We start from the raw sequence: 20150 nt of genomic DNA on the forward strand, positions 1-20150 counted from the left end.
TCTTGCAGCTCTCAAACATTTGACGTTCATGTCTTGAGGCTCTCAGAAATTTAATGTTTATTCTATGTGGCTCTTACATGAAGCAAGTCTGGCTACCTCTGATATACACTATTTACAGTTGGAAACACCCCCTTTAGTTGGCGGTAAACTGTTTTATTGGTCGTTCCAGGACCCTTTATTTGCATGTACTTCGATATATGCCTTTGGCCTCGATCGGCCAGTTCATAGAACGGCCAATCAGAACTTAGACATTTGGATCCTGGAGGGCAGGATCCAACCGAAGCATGCTTCAGTTACTGGGAACTATGTTATGCAACTATATACAGGGAAGTCCATAACCCGCACACATAATACATAACAGAATGTTTCACTGCAATAATTTGTGACTGGATCTTCCAGTGCAGACAAGCCAGCAGACTCATGTAGAAAAAGCCCAGCAGGGGCTCATTTGCATATTAGGCCACACCCCTTTAAGCCAAGCCAGCCAGAACTGCGTTCCTGCTCAAAAAGGTTGATTCAGCCTTCCAGGGTCAGTAAAATGAGTACCCAGCTTGCTGGGGGGAAAGTGCAGATGACTAGGAAAGGCAATGGCAAACCACCTGTAAAAGTCTGCCATGAAAATGTTGTGATGCGACGTCACCTCAGAGTCGGAAACGACTGGTGCTTGCACAGGGGGCTACCTTTACCTTTTTACAGCACAACCAGAGCCGGTTGTGAACCACTGCTATTACCACGATATCCAGGGAGGTCTGGATGGAGCCCACAACCTGGTTAGTGCATGCACCTTTAAAACTACTTTAAGCTGGTGCTATAGCACATCATGGGCTTTTTTTGGAGAAGGAACACAGTTCCTGCTGGCTTGGCATCAGGGGGTTTGGCCTAATATGCAAATGAGTTCCTGCTGGCTTTTCCACAAAAAAGTCCGATGTGAAACAATGGTGGTCAGGGGGCATGGCCTAATATGCAAATAAGTTCCTGCTGGGCTTTTTTTTTGTAGAAAAAGCCCAGCAGGAATTTATTTGCATATAACATCGGGTTGCCAGCTCTGAGTTGAGAAATACCTGGAGATTTTGGGAGTGGAGCCCACAGAAGGCCGGGTTTGTGAAGGGGAAGAGCTTCATTGAGATCTAATGCCACAGAGACCACCTTCCAAAGCTGCCACTTTCTCCAGGTGAACTGATCTCTGTTGCCTGCCAATGGTCATCCCAAGGAGATCTCCAGCCACCTCCGGGAGGATGGCAACCTGACCAGTTACAGCCAAGTAGTACAGCCTTCAGAATACAAGAAGATGGACGTAGAAAGGGCGGGGAGAATTATCACCCTCCCCTCCTTTCCCAAGAATGAGTTCGTGCAGAAACAGCTTCCGATGGAGAAGAGGAGGCCTTCTCCCTGCAAATCATTTCTCCCCCGTTCGCCGCTCCAAACTTTACCCGCCGGACTTGCCACTTGAGGGGGAAACTGATGCTGGTGGGAGTGGCAAAGCCAAGTCTCGGTCCGAAGCAAAAGACCGCAGCCGGGGCCGTTTCCAGGCGCGCGGCTTTCCTCGCTCCTTCCTGGCCCACCTCCCCGGAGCCGAGGGGGCGGAGACCCACTTCGCGAGCGAAGCAGCGACTACGTGCCTCGCCGCCTGTGGCAAATGTCTCTTTTTTCAAATTTCTCCTGTCGGGTTCCTGTGGGAGGTCCCGCCCCGCCCCGCCCCATTCCCTCCCAGAGGGGCGGAGGAGGCGGGAGCGCGAAAGGGGCAGGGAGAGGGGGCGCGCCTGCCTGCCTGCCTGCCTTGCTTCCCCCGCCGCGCAACGGGGCTTCGCCTGCAGCAGCGCCGCGAGATAAAGTGGCCCTGCTTGGAGAGCTCGCCAGAGTCCTCCGACGGCGCCGTCAATGGCCCGGGTGCGAAGGAAAGGCCGTCGCGGCGGGGCTCTGCCTGCCCTCTGAGCCGGAGGGAAGCGGCGGCGGCGGCGGGGGCGTCATGCTATGGAGGGCCGGGGCTCGGCGGTGCTGGGCTTGGGGCAACTTTTAGCTCCGTTCGGGGAGCGCCGGCTGCAAGAAGAGGCCGCCTCCCTCCCGCGATGGCAGAGCAGCTCGCCGCCGGAGGAGGCGCCTGTGCAGGCGGAGGACGAGGCGGGCAGCGCCGCGGAGCGGGACGACGACGACGCCACCGACGAAGAGGAGGAGGAGGCGGCGGCGCTCCTGGAGCTGCGCCGCCGTCGCGGGCGCTCCCTCTCGCTGCCCGCCAGCCCGACTTTAGCCGCCGCGCGCCTTTTCCCGGGGAGGCGAGGCCAGGCTGAAGAGGACGACGAGGAGGCGGCGGCGGGCGGCTGCTGCGGCAGCAAGAAGCGGGTGCAGTTCGCCGACTCGCTGGGGCTGTGCCTGGCCAGCGTGAAGCACTTCAGCGCGGCCGAGGAGCCCCAGGTGCCGCCGGCAGTCCTCTCCCGCCTGCAGAGCTTCCCGATGCGCCACAAGGACCTGGAGGAGTTCAGCGCCGCCCTCGCCGGCCTGGGGGGTTGCGGGCCGCCTCCCTTCGCTCGGGCGCTGCCGCAGCTGCCCGCCGCCCGCCCGCTGGTGGCCTGCTTCGAGGCGGCCGGAAAGGGGCTAGAGGCCGAGCGGCTGCGGCGGGAGCGCGTGTGCTTGGAGGAGGCGGCGGGGACGGCGCTGGCCGGGGCGCCCGCCGACGTGCGCGGCGTGGTGCGGGTGCTGGGCTGCCCGGGCGCCAAGGAGGTGACGGTGCGCTACACTTTCAACGAGTGGCTCTCCTTCCTCGACGCCCCCGCCGCGCCGCTGCTGCCTTCCGACGGGGACCCCGCGGCCCCCGTCGAGCGCTACCAGTTCACCTTGTGCCTCCCGCCGGGCCTGCAAGAGGGCACCGCCGTGCATTTCGCCATCTGTTACCGCAGCCAGCAGGGCGAGTACTGGGACAACAACGGAGGCAGCAACTACACCCTGCGCCAGGCCCCGCCGGAGAAGGCCGCTTTGCCCCTCCAGTGAGGCTGGGGTCAACCAACCTCCCCTGGGCCCGGCCTGGAAGAGGGGGGAAGCCTACCCCATGGCCTCTCGCGGCCCCTACCTACGTGCCTTTCCCGTGCCAGCGTCCCGAGCCTTGGAGAGTATGGAGTTGCCATCTGCGCCTTTGCACCTCATGTATTATTGGCCCAGCCCTAACAAGTGGCATGCTTGTCTGCCCCAGGAGCAGTCGGGGGGGGGGCAGTCGAACTTTGTGCAGGAATATGAGAAGAGAATCAGGGCAGGTGGGAAGAGAAGGGTGCCCCCCCCCCCCCAGCAGCTTTTCTAAACTTTGGCAATTTGTTGCTTGGAACCACTTTGATGTGAATAGAATGGTGGCTCTGCCATGCAACTGTTTGGAACTCACATTTTCTGGAATGCACTTTAAGTATGTTCAGAGAGAAGGAAGTGACCGGCAATTCCAGTGTCCTGTCACCAGTGCATGGAAGTCTGGTAAAGACTGACCTAGCTTCAGTTTCCTTTCCATGAAATGGCCTTTAACATGTCTAGAAGAATACAGCACTACAGCGATTTTTTAAGAACTGGGGAAATAAGCTGTTCAGGACATACTTTTTTTTTAAAACCTGCCTCTTTCTTCCTCTGTGCCAACCTGAATCGTGTGCCTTGAGTGAAAGGTCTCTATACACTGACATAAGACAGAACTCATGTTTTGACTGCTGGGTCTAGGAATGGAGGTGCATATTCTCCCAGCAAAGGCATAAAGTGCTGTTGGATTTCTATTTTTTTGCAATAAAGAGAGAAGTGCTTACTGGCAATGGCTGAATCTCAGCAAAAATTGGGGCTAGAAGAAACGCTTCTGTCTCTACTTGAGGCTGTGGTGCTCTGAGTAGTTCTCTGTGATTACACATGGTGTTTAACTACTACTAACAACATAAGTGCATAAAGGGGCTGTGCAAGACGTTAAGATAATGCTAGTTGGCAAAACTGGTAGAGATGTAAAAGCCATTGAAAAACTGCCCCCCCCCCCAAACAGTGTACTGCAGGTATAGGGGAAGATCTCTCCAGTACTTTTAATAGTTGCATGGAATAAGGAAATTTTAGCGTGAAGTCTTGTACCTGCCGAAACACTGTGTCCTACATATCTGTTAACAGTGCAGAAACCCTGCCTTGCATTTTGATCTGGCCTTGCACATGCTGGCTGTCCACTTATAGCTAGCTGGCTTGTAAGTGCAGCTGATAACAGATTTTTCTGACAGATTTGCAGAACATGGAGCGTGCAGAAAATTCCTGTGCGCACCTGGCTAACAGTGATGAGCAAGCATGTACAGGATTTTTGTGAGGGTGACAAAAGCCCCAGGCTGTTCCCATGGAGTGTGCAGACTGACTAAAAAGATCACCTCTCAGCTTCCCCTCTTTCTCTTTATACCAGTGTGCTGTGACAATTACTACTGGTGGCGAAGTCACTGTTATCTTACCTATAATGGGAGGGCAGTCCTCTTCACGTGAGCGTCTGGAATCTGTAGCTTAGTGAAGCCCTTTAAGGGCTGTCCTTTTTGTTGGAAACTAAATGCACTTTCACAATCCTAAGCTAGTTGTAGTGTTAGTAGCAGTAATCAGTCTGGGAAACTGGCTGCCCAAACCCCCAGATTTTTGAAAAGAACGGTTCCGTGACCACTTACGCCTAGATGTGATCACCCTAAGTGGTCGTTAAGCTATTCCCTGAAAATCCTGTTGGAGCAAAGATGTATTACAGATTCCTTTCCCCTTTGGAATCTTGTTAAATGGCCTAATCATTTACCAATTTTAAGTGGCATAGCTGTTTTTGCTATTCAGAGGCAAAACTGTAGGTATTTTATGCTATTTATTCGACTGAATAAAAAAACTTGGAATATTGGATCTCTTCCCTCTTTGGAATTGTGAGAAGTTTTACTGTGATCCTGTGTTGGTTATTGCCTAGAAGCATGTTGAAAGATTGGCACCCTTGTAAGAGAAGAGTACACACAGCATGGAAAATGGTGACAGATGAGACTAATAGGTCAGTATTGTGATGCCCCTGCTGGTTATCTTGGGGAGGGGGTTGTATGCAAATTCTGTCAAAGGCCTAGCATTCTAGAAGATGGAGATATAAATTCTGCAGAACTATGTTCTGTTATATTTGAGCTTCACTTCCTGTGGCTGGCTGTTACGAATACATTTCCCTGCAGAATAATTTAAAGCAGTGGCCTCCAATCTTTTTGGCACCAAGGACCGGTTTTGTGGAAAGCAATTTTCCTATGGACCGGTGGGTGTGGAGGTGCTGGGGTTTTTGCTGCCCCAGGCTGCCTCCACGCCCACACCCCGTCCCTGCCCCACCATGCGGGTCTTTAAATGAGGAGTAGGCGAAGGTCTCTGCCTCACTCTGCAGCCCGGTTGCTAACAGGCTGCGGACCAGTACCGGTCCACGGCCCGGGGGTTGGGGACCCCTGATTTAAAGTACACCTTTTTAGGAGATTGTGGGTCACCTGATAGTAAAGAAAATGTGTCTCCTCTCTTCCCTCAAGCATACATTGCAAACAGTTGATAACATAAAATGTGAAGATCAGATCTGAATCTAGGGACCTTGGCCTGTCACAGCCCCTGAACGTGTGCTGTGCTGTATGTTTGTAGGCAGCTGTGTCCCTTTCATTCGTAATGGCATTTTTGCAGTGCACACACAATGAGTATTTGCTTTTCTGTGTTGTGTGTAATCTGCTGGGAATCCTCTAGCCGCTTGGTGGTGTCACAGTGAAGTTTGTGGAATAAACTAACAAAATCTGGTATTCCTTTGGAAACCCCATAGTATCTTAAGAGTTAAACTGTGATTTGTTTGTTTTTGGTGCAGAGAGAGAGAGAGAGAGAGAGGCTGATAGGCCCCTAGTGAGTCATATGGTGTAACCTTGGACTCTGCTTTTGAAAACTATTTTGGACAAAAGTTGAAATGTAGATGAAGCCTTTCCCCTCCTCTGGTTTGGTTTTCTTTTTTTCTCCCAGTGGCCCAGGAGTATGTCTATAGCAAGGAATTGAATCCTTTCTGTTGCTTCTAAGGTCTTTAAATCATTGTCCAGCTAGAGCGGTAAGCAGTCTCAAAAGGGCAGAAGAACTCATCCTGAGTCACTTTTTTGGAAAATGCTTTGTTGTAAATGCCACTCCTCAACCCTATGAGGTTTTAATGTAGCACTCGAATAAGATAGTGCTAGCACACAAAATTCTTGACAGTTCATACTCCTTTTGCTTAAACGAACGTTGAAATGGTGCCAACAAGCCAGCAGTGAGTCACTGTGTTCAGGATAAACCATGCTGCCCCAGCATTGCCTTAAGTGGTAACAATCCTGTCATTTTTGGAGGAGAAGCTGGTTTATATATATTTTTTCCCATGGAATAATTATGCGCTGCAAAACCCCCAGTGTGTTAATACTTGCACACATAGCAAACTTCAGTTTAAATACTTAGGGCTTCGGTTGGCACTCTGCAAAATCTCTGGTTTTATCATGTCATGCTCGCTGTGCGCAAAAAGACTGGGGAGCTCTTTCCTATTTTAAAAGGAAAAGGTCTGAAATTGAATGTGACAGTTTTAGCTCGTGGCTAGATTTTCCCGAGGGCAGCCTGGTATGTCTGAGCAATCATGTTGTCTGAACAAGATTATTCCCAGCAAGCGTGGTGAAAATCTCTAGCGTGCTATATATTCTGGCAAAACCTGGTCAGGACTGGTTTTGCTCAGGGTATGCAGAGGTTTCCTTCTGAGCCTCTCTGGTGGATAATCTTGCAGAGGCAGCATTCCGAGGAAAGACTCCTTAGGATGCTGACTGCTCACCTCCAGCCATCTCATGGTGTTCAAAGCATTCTAAATGCATGGGAGGAAGATCAAAGCTTGTCCTCCTTTTCCAGGAATGACACATAGACTTGAATCTTTCACAAAGGAAAACAGGGTAGCGGGGAGGCAGATTGGGTAAAGGTTTTTGTTTGGATGCATTGTGGGAATTGCCTCAGTTACTTTGGTAAGCGAGCCTTGTAAACCTTGATGAATAAAAATGCCTTACATTGAAACTTAATGAGGCTGTCCGTGTGGTCCATACGACTGCATTACTTTTTTTGTCTCCAGCTTGATTTCATGTGTCCTGTGAAGGTTGTGCAAACAAAGATCATGTTGGGGATTTCAGATTTTATTGGGCTGGCAAACAGTGGTATTTTTTATAAGGGAGACTAAGAAACTGTTGGCTGTTTCTCCCCTCTCCCTTTCGCTTCTTCCCGTAGGGCTGGAAGCTTTAAAATAAAAGTTTGAAACCATTTTATAGCAGATCTGGAAACTAAGGTGGAGAATGTGAGCTCAAATGTTAAAACTAGTTCCTTTTTTCAAAACAGGCTGAACTATCTGCATACAATATCTTCTAGAAAATTCTATGGCTTAAGATCAAGCATAGTTTAAACCCATTTGATCATCTTACTGGCTTCTAAACATTGAAAGCCAAAGGTTCTTATGAAGGGACTTCTCAGGCTGTATAGTTTACATTTTTATTGCCCAGTGCCATCTTTAATTTACTTCTGTTTGGTTTTGACTTCAACTGTTATTTTGTACTAAAATCTGAAAACACTAGAAGCTTCCTTGGCCATTTATGTACTTGAAGGGGAAAAAACCCTACTGTAACAGATTCCTCCAAGTATGCAACAATTCTTTTAGTTTAAAACTTCAGCCTTAACTCTGGAAAGTGCTATAGGTAGTCAGAACGGTCAGAGCTAGTGTGGTGTAGAGGTGAGAGTGTCAGACTAGTTTTGGGAGAACCAGGTTCAAATCCCCACTCCGACATGGGAGCCTGCTGGGTGACCTTGGTCCAATCACACTCGGCCTAACCTACCTCACAGGGTTGTTGTGAGTTCCATGTAAGCTGCTTTGGGTCCCTACTGGAACAAGGCAAAGTATATATCAGGGGTGGCCAATGGTAGCTCTCCAGAGGTTTTTTGCCTACAACTCCCATCAGCCCCAGCCACTGGCCATGCTGGCTGGGGCTGATGGGAGTTGTAGGCAAAAGCATCTGGAGAGCTACCGTTGGCCACCGCTGGTATATATGTAGGGAAACATAATTAAGAAGTCTTGAAATAACTTTTTGGCCAGCATATAGGTATGCAACTTACCTATAAAGAACCTTCCTTCTTTCTTAAAAGTGTGAGAAAGCACAAATGTATAGAGCCATACCAGTTTTTTTCTGGAAATTCTTAATACTGTAAGCACTTGGAATGTATTAACGTACAATATTGCCATGACTCATGCGTATGCACTGGTGTAGCATGTTGGTGTGCTCAAAGTACTCACTTAATACAGGCATTAAAAAAATCTTGCTATGAGAGCATGGTGATATTGCCAGCACTTAAAAGTAGGAGCACCTGTTGTATGCTCTGTGATTTCTTTTGAGATAATTCTTTGAAACTATACAGTGCCATTGCTGGGGTTGTGATCTACAGGAGAACCTTTCCAGAGGAGTCCATATCCCTTTTCTGGCTGAAGCCCCTCCCCTTGCAAAGCTGGAGGAGAAATAGCGGTGGAGTGATGATATTCAGCTGGGAAAGTGTCAGGAGTATCTTCCTTTAAATCAGCCCCTGTAACCACATCATCAAATTTTAAAGAAATGCATAATATGGAGTTTCCATGTTAGTACAATGGTTTGGGATCATGTCTGCACTTATGAAGAGATTAGTAGCTTTTCCAACATGTCCCCTATGGCTGTACATTCTCTTGAGGAAGACGGCAGACTGGAGATGTTAAAACAGCCCTGGGGAAAGGCTGAACCAAGAGGTCCCTGAGGTGTTGGCAGATTGAACACAGATTCACAGGGGCCCCCTTGACTTTGACCGGGGCTCTTTGGTTCTAAGGATGCTTTTAAATGCAGTTCTGCAGTTGTGGACTTGATACTGAAAACATGACTGAATTAGGGGCAAGGGGAAACCAGCAAATCAGTTTATTTACTTTTTCAAAAGGGTATTTTGTGCTATCTCAAGAGTCCTGCTGGAGGCAGCTTGTTCTAGGTTCCTGGTTTTCAGTTTTGATGACAGCAGTCTGATGACTGGCCAGTAATAATTTGTTCTTCAGTACTGTTGAGTATAACCCACTAGTTGTAAGCTGGTGTCACCCACCTTTGGGACAGTGTGCAAGAAAGTTTTACATTCATACAGACATTAGTTAGGATCATTCTGCTCTTGTGATATGTTTGCAGTATAGCTTTCCGAGCTACTGGTGTCTGTTCTTGGTCTCTATTTACTGAAGGGGGGGGGAGGAATTCTTTCTAAGAACAACCAAGTTTTCAGATCCTCCTCTGTTATTTATAGAACTAGTCTTTGAAGTCTGGCTCTGGATTAGATGTTGGGGGTCTTTTGACTCAAAACAGAACCAGGAAAGGGGGGGAGGGGCTGTGGCTCAGTGGAAGAGCCTTACTTGGCATGCAGAAGGTCCCAGGTTCAATCCTTAGCACCTCCAGTTAAAAGGACCAGGCACTGGGTGATGTGATAGACCTCTCCCTGAGACCTTGGAGAGCCACTGCCAGTCTGAGTAGAAAGTACTGACAGTGATGGACTAATGGTCTAATTCTGTGTAAGGTGTTTCATGTGTGTTCAGGATCTGCCCCAGTGAGTGTGGGAAAGGTAATGAATGGCTATTGGAGGCTTTAATGATACCAAGAAATTTGGTATTCTGAGGCTTCAGCCATAGATGAGATGGTTGAGTTGGGTCTTGGACTGTATCAGGGCCCAGAAGAAATCATTGGGCTCTGGGCAGCTGTGACTGCAAATGCACAAACTGTTCTGGGTGATGAATAATAGGCCCTTGGTATAAGGAACAGTTCTTAACTCCTCCATACTTCATGGTACAGGCTAACATGGGAGCTGTAACACTGACTGTTAAAAGAGCTTCTCTGACATTTGCTTTGTAGTAGACATTTTTCATTATTTGGCAAAAGTTCTTGATGTGCTTTAGTGGAGGAAGTTGAGTATTTTAAGTCACATAATGCTGTGTGTCACTTGCTGGACAATCTTCTGGTTTTGCCATTTCACACTACAAACAAAGCCAGAGGTTTTTGTAAATTCCTGGGATGCTACCAAACATAGTCATTCCTTTTAAGCTTTGTGTGGGTCACAAACACTGCCAGTATGGTCTGTTTTAGCAACACTCTCTGAACTAGCGATGGTAGGTATAGCACTTTGGCTGTACCTGTTTATTTAAGGCTTGTATAGACCTCTTGAATTATTGAAATCCAAGTACCTCTTGCAGTGAAGGCAAAAATTATCTCTTTTTGACATGTAATAAGATGACATTATGGGATAAGGGATACTTAAGCTGGTGTGCTGCTCATGTTTTGGCTAGTTTCAGAATATTTTTTGGATTATGTCCTGCAGCTCTTTGGCCTTTGAAACAGAAGACAATCAAATTTAAGTGTGTGAGGCTCCAGCACAGTTTTTCAATTTGATAAGAATGCTGTTGGGATCAGGAACATGCTTAAAGGAACTGACTTTTAAAACACTCATTTGGGAGAATGGCCTTGTCCTTACTAAGCAAATCTGCGAACCAGTAGCTATATTGCCATGAACGGCTTCCAAAGCAGCTTACAAGACTTTCATATTACAGCTATAAGGAGAGATGCTGGGTGTGGGTGGGCCAGTTTGGTGTGGTGGTCAAGTGCACGGACTCTTATCTGGGAGAACTAGGTTTGATTCCCCACTCCTCCAGATGCACCTGCTGGAGTGACCTTGGGTCAGTCATAACTCTATCGGAGCTGTTCTGTTCAAGATCAGTTCTGGGAGCATGCTCTCAGCCCCACTTACCTCAGAGTGTCTTGTAGGGAGGGGAAGGGACAGGAGATTGTAAACTACACTGAGACTCCTTCAGGTAGTGAAGGGTGTGATATAAATCCAATATCCTCTTCTTGTCTCTCAAGGCAAGTGCAAAAGGAGATGTTGTTGCAACTTGAGTGGACCTTGGTAGTGCAAACCATGCAAATTCTGGTATTTTAAAAGTTGCTGAATGCCAATGGGGGAGAGAGACAACGCAAAATGCATTCTAGAATAAAACAGAATGCACCTATTGCTGATGGATAACCTAAGACAGGATGAAACAAAAGCAAGCCGTTTCACTGGCTCTGTCATGTGGTGAGCACACTGCCACTGCCTGGCAGCTTGGAGAGTGGCACATTGCCCAGCAAGGAATTTTGTTGTCCTCCTGAAGCTTATGGCCATGCACAACACTGTTACCTTACGGTGCTGTGAATGCCCAATAGAGGGGGGAGCATAAGGCAATCTCCCTGTTCTTGCTCTAGATGACTTGAAATGAAGAAACAGCCCATTGTGGTATTTACAAGTTCTAAAATTTATATGCTGCATTACCAGTCCCATGGGCCTACTCATAGCTTATAAACTCACCAAGTCAAAGGTAACAGTTTCTGGACAAGGATATAGTGAAATGGGTTCACTTATCACTAAATAGCTTTGCAACTCTAAATGGCAGTGCAATCTTTGACAATTTACCCATCAGAGTCCAATGAGATTTACTCCCCTAATGACTGCAGCATTAAATCTACATTTTGCTTATTTAGCGGCATGTATTTTAATGGAACATGAATTTGAGTGAACTTAAGACGGTGGAAGATAGAAAGGGCCTGGTGTAATGCAGTCCATGGGTTTGTGAAGAGTTGGATTCGACTGCGACGGAACAATTTTAATGGTTTGCATCTGCACGTGTTGTGGACTTCCAGTTCATATTTTTGTATCATCCCAAGAACTGAACAAGTTGTCCACTTGAGCTGAAAGGACTTTTTCTATACATACTCAATATAGCGTATGTTGTTTGTAGTGATACAGAAAAACTTGCCACCTAACAGTTTAAGCGTAACAGTGTCCAGATATTTCAACTCGTGCGCGTGTGTGTGTATGTTCTGCATCATTTTGTGTAAAAGGGAATCTGTTGTACCTCTTGATAAAGAAGTGATTTAATACAACTAAAAGGGGGGGGGGAAAGATTGAAAGCCTTCCTTGTTTTCTGTTTTTAAAGGGCTGAGGACCTCAGTAGAAACTGTAAAGTAATGCTTCCCTTAGGAACATATGGGGGAAAAATGTTGGGAACACTCAAAGCAAATTTGAAAACTGCTTAACTGTTGAAGAAAACATTATTTATCTTATAGAACCAAAATTTAAATAATGGTTCTCTTTCAAACGCAGAATCAGTGCAGGGTCCACTGGCCAATTGCAGAAAACATGGTTTACTGTGAAATGGGAGCTTTGGTTAATGACAGCTGCATCCCATTCTCAAGAAAACAAGGAAGGGAAACAGCCAGCGTAGTCCTTGTTTCCAGAAGAAGCAAAGGTAGAGTGGATGGTAGCAGCAACAGCTGTCTCCTTGCCAGGAAAGCCAAGACGAGAGGGGATGGAAAGGTGTTCCAGAACTAGAAAAGGTGTTCCAGAACTAGAACTAGAGGGGATGGAAAGGTGTTCCAGAACTAGAAACTCAAATTTATCTGAGCTGGTGGTCACTGCCTGCATATGGAGGCTTGTGATGCCTGAAGTGGTTCTGTGTCTGTGCTGAACAAGTTTTTGAAATATTAACAGAATAACAAAGTCCCCTTCACAAACAGAATATGGGAGTTGGGAGGTACAGTAAAGAGAGGTGAAACTGACCTAACCTTCTGCTTGACCAGCAGAGCTCCCACTAATACAAGAGGGAGGTGAGGATAATTTTGCCTGATTTGTCCCATTTCTGACTGCTGTCTCCTGGGATTTTCTGATGAGGCTTTTCTGGCCCTAGGATTCAACTTTCTGGTGTGTGTGTGGGCGGGGGGGAGGGGGTGTCATAAAGGGCTGCCCTTAATTCATAGAAATTGGCTCCTGAAATTTCTTGTAGCTGTTTACTCAGAGGGCGTTTTCGCACTGACCTTAATCGGCAGCGACGTCCCTCTTCACCGTGCAGGATCTGCGCGGATTTTGCACCAATTGCTGCGGAGCACCCGGAAGAGCCGCAAAGTCCCGCAGCTTTTGCGGCGCAAATGGAAACCGCCAAAAACCAGTTTCCATTTGCGCCGCAAAAGCCGCGGGACTTTGCAGCTCTTCCGGGTGCTCCGCAGCAATTGGTGCGAAATTCGGTGAAGAGGGACGTCGCTGCCGATTAAGGTCAGTGCGAAAACGCCCACAATGAAAGTAGCTTAAATCTTGCTCTCATGTTCAATGGGATTTGCATCCTGGTAAGTTTACTTTTATTGCTTAAAATATACACTTTTTTTTGTTTAAAATATACACAAACTACACTGAGTTTGCCAGGCTGCTTATAGAATCATTTCAGAAGCAAGCAAGCAAGATTATAGACTTGGACTGCAGAATTTTATTGTAGTGAAAAGTGACAACATTGTGTACGAAGACGCTAGCAAGCAGTTATACTTACGAACATAATTTATACACATTTGTTTTGGTGCTCTATTGAGGGCACACATACAATTAAAAGAAATTCTAGAACCCTGAGGTTGTTAAGATTCAGCAACCAGTTCAGAGTTTTAGTTAAGCAAGGCAGCTCAGACATGTATCAACAGCATAATGCGTTCAAATAAAAATCTGTGCGTATTGTAGAATACTGAGGCTGGTCCAATGCTGCTACAGGAGAAGGGAACTGTTGGTCAGAGTTTTTCTGGGCACTCAATCACAAGCTTCTGTGCTGAATAGAGCTGTCCAATGGTGACCTGAAATTAAAGGAAACCAGAATTTATATGTCCACCTCTTTCTCCACTGACAGACACCTACAACAAATGACTCACTAGTGCAAGGTAGTCATTTGGGACACCCTTGGATGAAAAAGAAAGGTAAAGGTAGTCCCCTGTGCAAGCACCAGTTGTTTCTGACTTCTGGGTGACATTGCATCATGATGTTTTCACAACAGACTTTTTACGGGGTGGTTTACCATTGCCTTCCCCAGTCATCTACACTTCCCCCCCAGCAAGCTGGTTACTAATTTTACTGACCTCAGAAGGAGGGAAGGCTGAGTCAACCTGGAGCCAGCTGCCTGAATCCAGCTTCTGCTGGGATCGAACTCAGGTTGTGAGCAGAGGTTAGGACTGCAGTACTGCAGCTTTATCACTCTGCACCACAAGGCTGCTTTGGATGAAGTAGGAAGGCCCAATTCACATTTACTACCAGTGTTACAGAAGCTACTTCACTGTGTTCTTGCTATACAACATTGTTAAATTGGCTAGGCTGAAATTGACACACCCATCTTCCAGGGCTTCCTAAAAAACTTCACAACGGAGTGGTGATTTGAATGTAGACTCCATACATCCAAAACTAATACTCCAGCCATTATGTCCCAGAAACTACCAAACAGTCATGTACATCCTATAATTTGATATTAATACAGTGCTCCTCTCCACATATTTAAAGTCTAGTGTCTGTATCTTTGCAGCAAGGCTTGGGAAATTTATTTTCTGACGAGTGTCCAAAATGCACTGTAAAAGCATTAATATTGGAATTGGTCTATTTGTTATCAGGGAAGATTAATGACCTATTTTTAAGGTAAGAGTAGTAGCAAAACACGTCATTCCCTCAGCATCCAGCACTGAGTCATCAGAAGCTTATGCACCACGTTGACAGGCCTCAGAATGAAACATTCTTAAAAGGAAATACTGGAGCTTCATAATGAGAAATTGATTTAACAGGTCTTTAAGTTATGGGATCTAAGTATATAAACCTTAAAGCAATGCAGCTTGTTGTCAAGACTCCCCTGCAGTTCAGGAATCACACAGTTCACTTCATAAATGGCAGGTTTATTCACAGAAAGACATGGAGGCAAAACAGGGTTTTGCAAAGACTGACTCTCTTCTTCAGTGGCTATAGAGGTTAACAAAACCGTTATACATTCAAGCGAAAAGCGGGAATAGTTCGCAGCCATTTGGCCTTTCTCCCACTCCCAGAGTCTCAGGTCTGCAGGTGCTTTCTTATCAGTGCTATGTTCAGCGTCTGGCCTTGAGACTAGAGTCCTAGCTTGCAGAAAGGCTTTGGTATATTTATTACTAAGATAAGTAAGGTGAAGCGTGGGGAAGCCAGGGCAACAGCAGAAGCAAAGGATACATTCAGTAAATTCAAAATCATGGCAAGGCACTTGACACTTGTGGCAGACAAGACCCTTGTATTAGGGATGCAAGTTCTGTTTAGCAAAGTGACCGTTTAACACAAATGCTATAATTTATTAAAAGCTCATGTATCTAGCTCACATACGCTTTTATGATCTGCTATGCTACTGAATTTTTCTTTTGAAGAAAAATTAACTTATTTGCATTTTCTGGTGTCAATCTTGTGCACAGGGAAAGCCAGCACACATTCTTGCAGTCACTAACGATCCTGGAACGCACAGAAAACCTTTTGCCAAGTTTCTAAACCTTGGAAGACATTTACAATATATAAATGGTACTGTATTTACTCTAAAGGAAGATGACCCCCCCCCTAAAACATTATACGCACAAAAACATTATTAGACATAACTGTACCTTGTATGTGAATACAAGATTACCTTTTTTTTAATGACAAACTTGTGGGGGGGAAAATCTAGTCCCGCATTTGATTAAGTGCTGTAAACAAATCCCTATAATCTATAAATGAAACATCGAACACCCTGAACTTGTGTATGGTGATCATCGTTTGCGTGAAAGCAATTTCTGCGGTAAAACTGTGTCCTCTGCTAATACAATGTAATTCAGATATGTGTTATCTGGTTTGCCTCTCTGAAAATGTTTTAATTATTAATTGAAGGCTTTAGCATAGCATAATGTCTACTAATTACGCATCATTAACTGGCGCAACTTCCTGCTGCATCTTAAAGGGAGCAGCATTGCCACCTACACCGCGACCTCTTTAGCACCTGGCTCACAGTCCAGCTCCCATGCTGAGAATGTCATGTGGGACATTTTTGTCTCATTCCATGTATTTTCACATAAGTGGAGACACAAATGACCTGATTTTGGAAAAGCAAACAAAAATAGCACTGTCAACAGCCTCACATTCAAATAAAGGCAAAGGAATTAAGTCTTCTTGTAGGAGTAGAGATGTGTAAAATCTCCAGAAAGTTTTAAGCCATGGGAGAAAACCATCTTTCCACACACACAAACAATTTTTTTTCCCAGGAAAAAATGCAGTATTAGCACTCTACAGGTTGAAAGTCACTTTGGGAACATAAAATGCAGTTTTAAGCCACGGAAGAAAACCATCTCTCCACCCCCTCCCCCACCCCCCATTTTTTCCCAGGAAAAAATGGGAAAAAATGCAGTATTAGCACTCTACAGATTGAAAGTCACTTTGGGAACAGAAAATACAGTGCAGTAAATTTTTTGTCACAAATGGAACTACAGCATCCTGAAATGTAAAGAACCACCTAAACTATAAGGAACGTCTTTTGCCAGTTCATGACAGCAGGTGCACCCTGCCCCCACCCCGCCGAAGAACTCCCTGAATTGTATCCTCAGTATTTCAGCATTTGCTTATCCTCAGTGTACAGGAATTGCAATGATTTGATAGTTTATATAGTCTTATATAAAAGTCTTCATGTTAGTTTTTAGAAATAACACTGGATTATTAAATACATGAACACCTTGTAATAAACATTTACTATTGTAAAAGAAAATATTTCATAATCCATTTTTCATTTTTTTTCTGGGGGAAAAACATCCCCCCCTCCCATTTTGGGGCCTTCTCATCTCTATATAGGAGTTACTCAGGAGTGAACATCATACCACTTCACACATTTTAATGTAAATTATTCTAGGTTTCCCCCCCCCCCCCCATAAGTGATTCAAGGTCAGTCATACAATGGTAGGATTCTCCTGTGCTACCTTTTCCCACAGTCTCAAGCAGTTCCTTCACTGCATTCCAGTCAGATGGTGGGAACAAGGGTCACTGTTGCTCTAAGAAAAGAAATAGTAGTTTTCTGTGCAGAGTTTAGAATCATCAAGGGACGTGGTGAGGATAATCTGGAACAAATAATATTCGCAGAAAGACTAATTACGGAATACGAGATTCACTCTGCAGTTGTGAACATAAGAAACTGCCCTGTACCAAATCAGATGATTGGTCTGCCTAGGTCAGTACTATCTTCTTTGACTAGTGGAGATATGTTGCTGTTTTTAAAATTCTACACAATGTCAAAACTAAACCAAAGAAGCTATCATAATAGGTAGAAAGGTTCTAGCCCAGTGAGGCAAATGTTGCATAAATTTTAGTGACTGCTGGTGCAAACATGGAATCACATCTGAAACACACACAACAACAACAGTTATCAAGGAAGAATAGAATAATAGACTGGATTTATACCCTGCCCTTCACTACCTGAAGGAGACTCAGGCTTACAATCTCCTTTCCCTTCCCCACCCCACAACAGACACTCTGTGAGGTAGATGGGGCTGAGAGAGTTTTGACAGAAACTGCTCTTGAGAGGAACAGCTCTGTGAGAACTTGTGACTGACTCAAGGTCACATCAGCAGGTGCATGTAGAGGAGTGGAGAATCAAACCCGGTTCTCCCAGATAAAAATCCATGCACTTAACCACTACACCAAACTGGGTCTCCTCAAGTTTGTATATCTGTAACATTTCTGCAGTCTGCACATAAGGGAAGCTGGGACACTTTAGAAAACCACTGATTCAATGGATATCCTCTTTGTTTTCACTTTGGATTCTGTGCTACTTGCTGTATGCAGGGATCAGGGAGAGAAGCCTTATATACACAGTACCTGGAACACAACATTCCCAACCTGTTATTTTGGCAGAAGCATGAGCCAACAGATCAGACGTTCAAAAAAAAATTGGTTGGACTCTTGTTTAAAAGCTTATCTCAGATGATCAACTGTGCACAAAGTTAGGGAACACTGCAAAATTACTTTCTGAAAAAATAAAGTCTGAGTAAAAGATTAGTCTCAGTTTGCTGGCCAAGTGAAGATAAAAAGCAATCACCAAGAAAAAAAATGCATTCCCCTCCAATGTAAACACACATATTAGTAAGCTCTCTCAGTGCTCTCACAGGCATATGCAAATGAATACCACTGTGTGATGAGGAGTATGTAAAATCAGGGTTTTTTTTTTAAATTCAGGTGCACTGAAATGAAAAATGCTGGTATTCCTGAATACCAAATACCAGTATGGTGTTCAGATTTGTTTTTTTTTTTCCCCTATGGGCAAGCTTTCCTTGTGGCTGGTGTGTGGTGTTTTTAAAGGTACAAATACCAAAATTGCCACAGAGCTGGTGATGCCTGTCCTTTAAACAACCCCCAAATTTCAAGTACATTGGACCAAGGGGTCCAATTTTATGGGCCCCTGAACAGGGTGCCCCCAGCTGCCCTGCATGATTTCCTATTTGTGGGGGGACCTCCGAGCTCCTTCCAGGGCAACAGCCATATCTGCAAGCAGCCAAATTCCTCCCACGGAAGGACCAACAAGCCCAACAGAACCAATGCATAACCGAGCAATCCCAGAAAAACCCAGTGCCACTGTGGCAGTGCAAGCCCAATAGGACGAATGTAAAACCAGAGAATCTCTACAGTGGAAATTCAAGGTGGTGGGCACTTTTGCAAGCCCAGCAGAACCCACTGCAATGTGTAGAAGCCCAGCAGAATCCAGTGTCCCTGAGCAAGTGGAAGCATGACAGCTCTAATGTCAAACCAGAGAATCACAACAGAACAAATCTAAGCAAATCAACTCCTGCAATGGAAAACGCCCCCCCCCCCCCGCCCTTTTGACACTGACAAACAGACCCGAAACTTACAGAAGCAGCCTGGCAAGGCATAACCTCCCCCCCACCCCCAAGACACATAAGTGAAGAAAAAACAAGAGAAAAATGAATGAAAGAAAAAAGTCCTGTGAGCCCACAAACACTGGCTCCCACTCTTTCTGGTTAATCTCAACTCTTTCTGGAACTTTGGGGACAATTTTTTTCCAGTATCCTGAAAAAATCCTGAATATATTTGGGATACTAAATATATATATATTTTAAAAAATACCAATATAGCTTTTTTGGGGAGTTTATTTTCAGCTCAGTGTTAGCAGTATGTGCATCCCCAGTGCTGATTACAATGTAAAGTCTGCTTTACACCAGCAAGACTTCTAATCAGTCTATCAGCTGCAAGACACACACTGCTGATTAAAATGTGAACTAATTTCATCAGGGCAGACTGGTTCACATAATTATGAAACAGGTTTACTTTCAATCAGTTTCTCAGTCTTCTAATCTGCATATTTCCTACAGGAGTATGCATAGTAGTTTGGTTGCTATAATCTGTGTAACTATACTACAGAGTTTATACCCGTTTAGGGGAGCGTAGAGAAATGCACTCCACTTTGAGCTACATTACACCACTGAAAGTTTTGGGATTCATTCCAAGAAGTTTCCAGTAAAAGGACTGGAAGCAGGAGAGAATCTATTGTATCCCATATCCCAGAGGTGTTGAACTCATTTCTTACGAGAGCTGGATCTGACATAAAAGTCACTTTGTTGGGCTGGGCCATGCGTGTCATAAAATGTAACATGAGGTACCAGAAATATAAACTTTATAAAGGTGATTTCAGATGTCAAATGGCAATAGCAGGTGGATGACAATAGCAGGCTTGATTGGATTAGGTGTGATATGCAGAGGGCAAGTAGGTGCAGAGATACCAGTGTTGGTAAGGAGACAGGAAACCTAAGTCTCAATTCCATCCAGGAGGATTCAGTCCAGGAGGAAGCAAGGAATAAATGGACATAAGTCTGACATTAGAAACCACAACATTCAGTTGCTCACCTAAGAGTAGTAGTGCTTTTACAAAGGAATTTCAAAGGGAGGTTTAGAAAGAGACACAGAATGAGAATTGTAATTGATAATGAAGCTTAAGATAATGAATCCTCCAAAACTGAATTGACAGTTTTCCTGTCACATTACCAATGTGTGCTATTATCATTTGGCATCTGAAATCACTCCACTCTCCAAGATACAAGGACCAATCCAAATGTTCTAATTCTTAATCAGGGTCTTTTTGAAAGAAATTAAAATCCGGATAGAAACAGAGAAATCTAGTCTTTTTTTTAACTTCAGAATAAAGCAAAATAATCCTTCAGTGTACACTATGCTTGTCAGAAGAATCCCTCCACCCTCTCCCCCCTTCAGAAGGGTGCTTGCACACAAAAGCACTGGAATAAAATGTTGTTGAT

At 45.2% G+C, this 20150-nt stretch overlaps 2 protein-coding genes across 2 annotated transcripts in view; one reads left to right on the forward strand and one right to left on the reverse strand.

The window, feature by feature from the left end:
• The first annotated feature begins 1915 nt into the window (after window positions 1-1915).
• On the forward strand, window positions 1916-7025 carry PPP1R3G (protein phosphatase 1 regulatory subunit 3G). The gene has a single exon (XM_060244187.1). The coding sequence runs from the start codon at window positions 1972-1974 to the stop codon at window positions 2980-2982; it is 1011 nt and encodes a 336-aa protein (XP_060100170.1). The 5' UTR covers window positions 1916-1971; the 3' UTR covers window positions 2983-7025.
• A 6276-nt stretch (window positions 7026-13301) lies between these two features.
• Window positions 13302-20150, reverse strand: part of LYRM4 (LYR motif containing 4) — a 90503-nt gene continuing 83654 nt past the window's right edge. The window contains exon 3 of the mRNA XM_060244189.1: window positions 13302-13673. Coding sequence (XP_060100172.1) covers window positions 13611-13673 — 63 coding nt within the window. The 3' untranslated portion in view covers window positions 13302-13610. The remainder of the gene's footprint in view (window positions 13674-20150) is intronic.

This window comes from Heteronotia binoei, chromosome 7 (assembly GCF_032191835.1).
Source record: "Heteronotia binoei isolate CCM8104 ecotype False Entrance Well chromosome 7, APGP_CSIRO_Hbin_v1, whole genome shotgun sequence".
Classification (NCBI taxonomy): domain Eukaryota; kingdom Metazoa; phylum Chordata; class Lepidosauria; order Squamata; family Gekkonidae; genus Heteronotia; species Heteronotia binoei.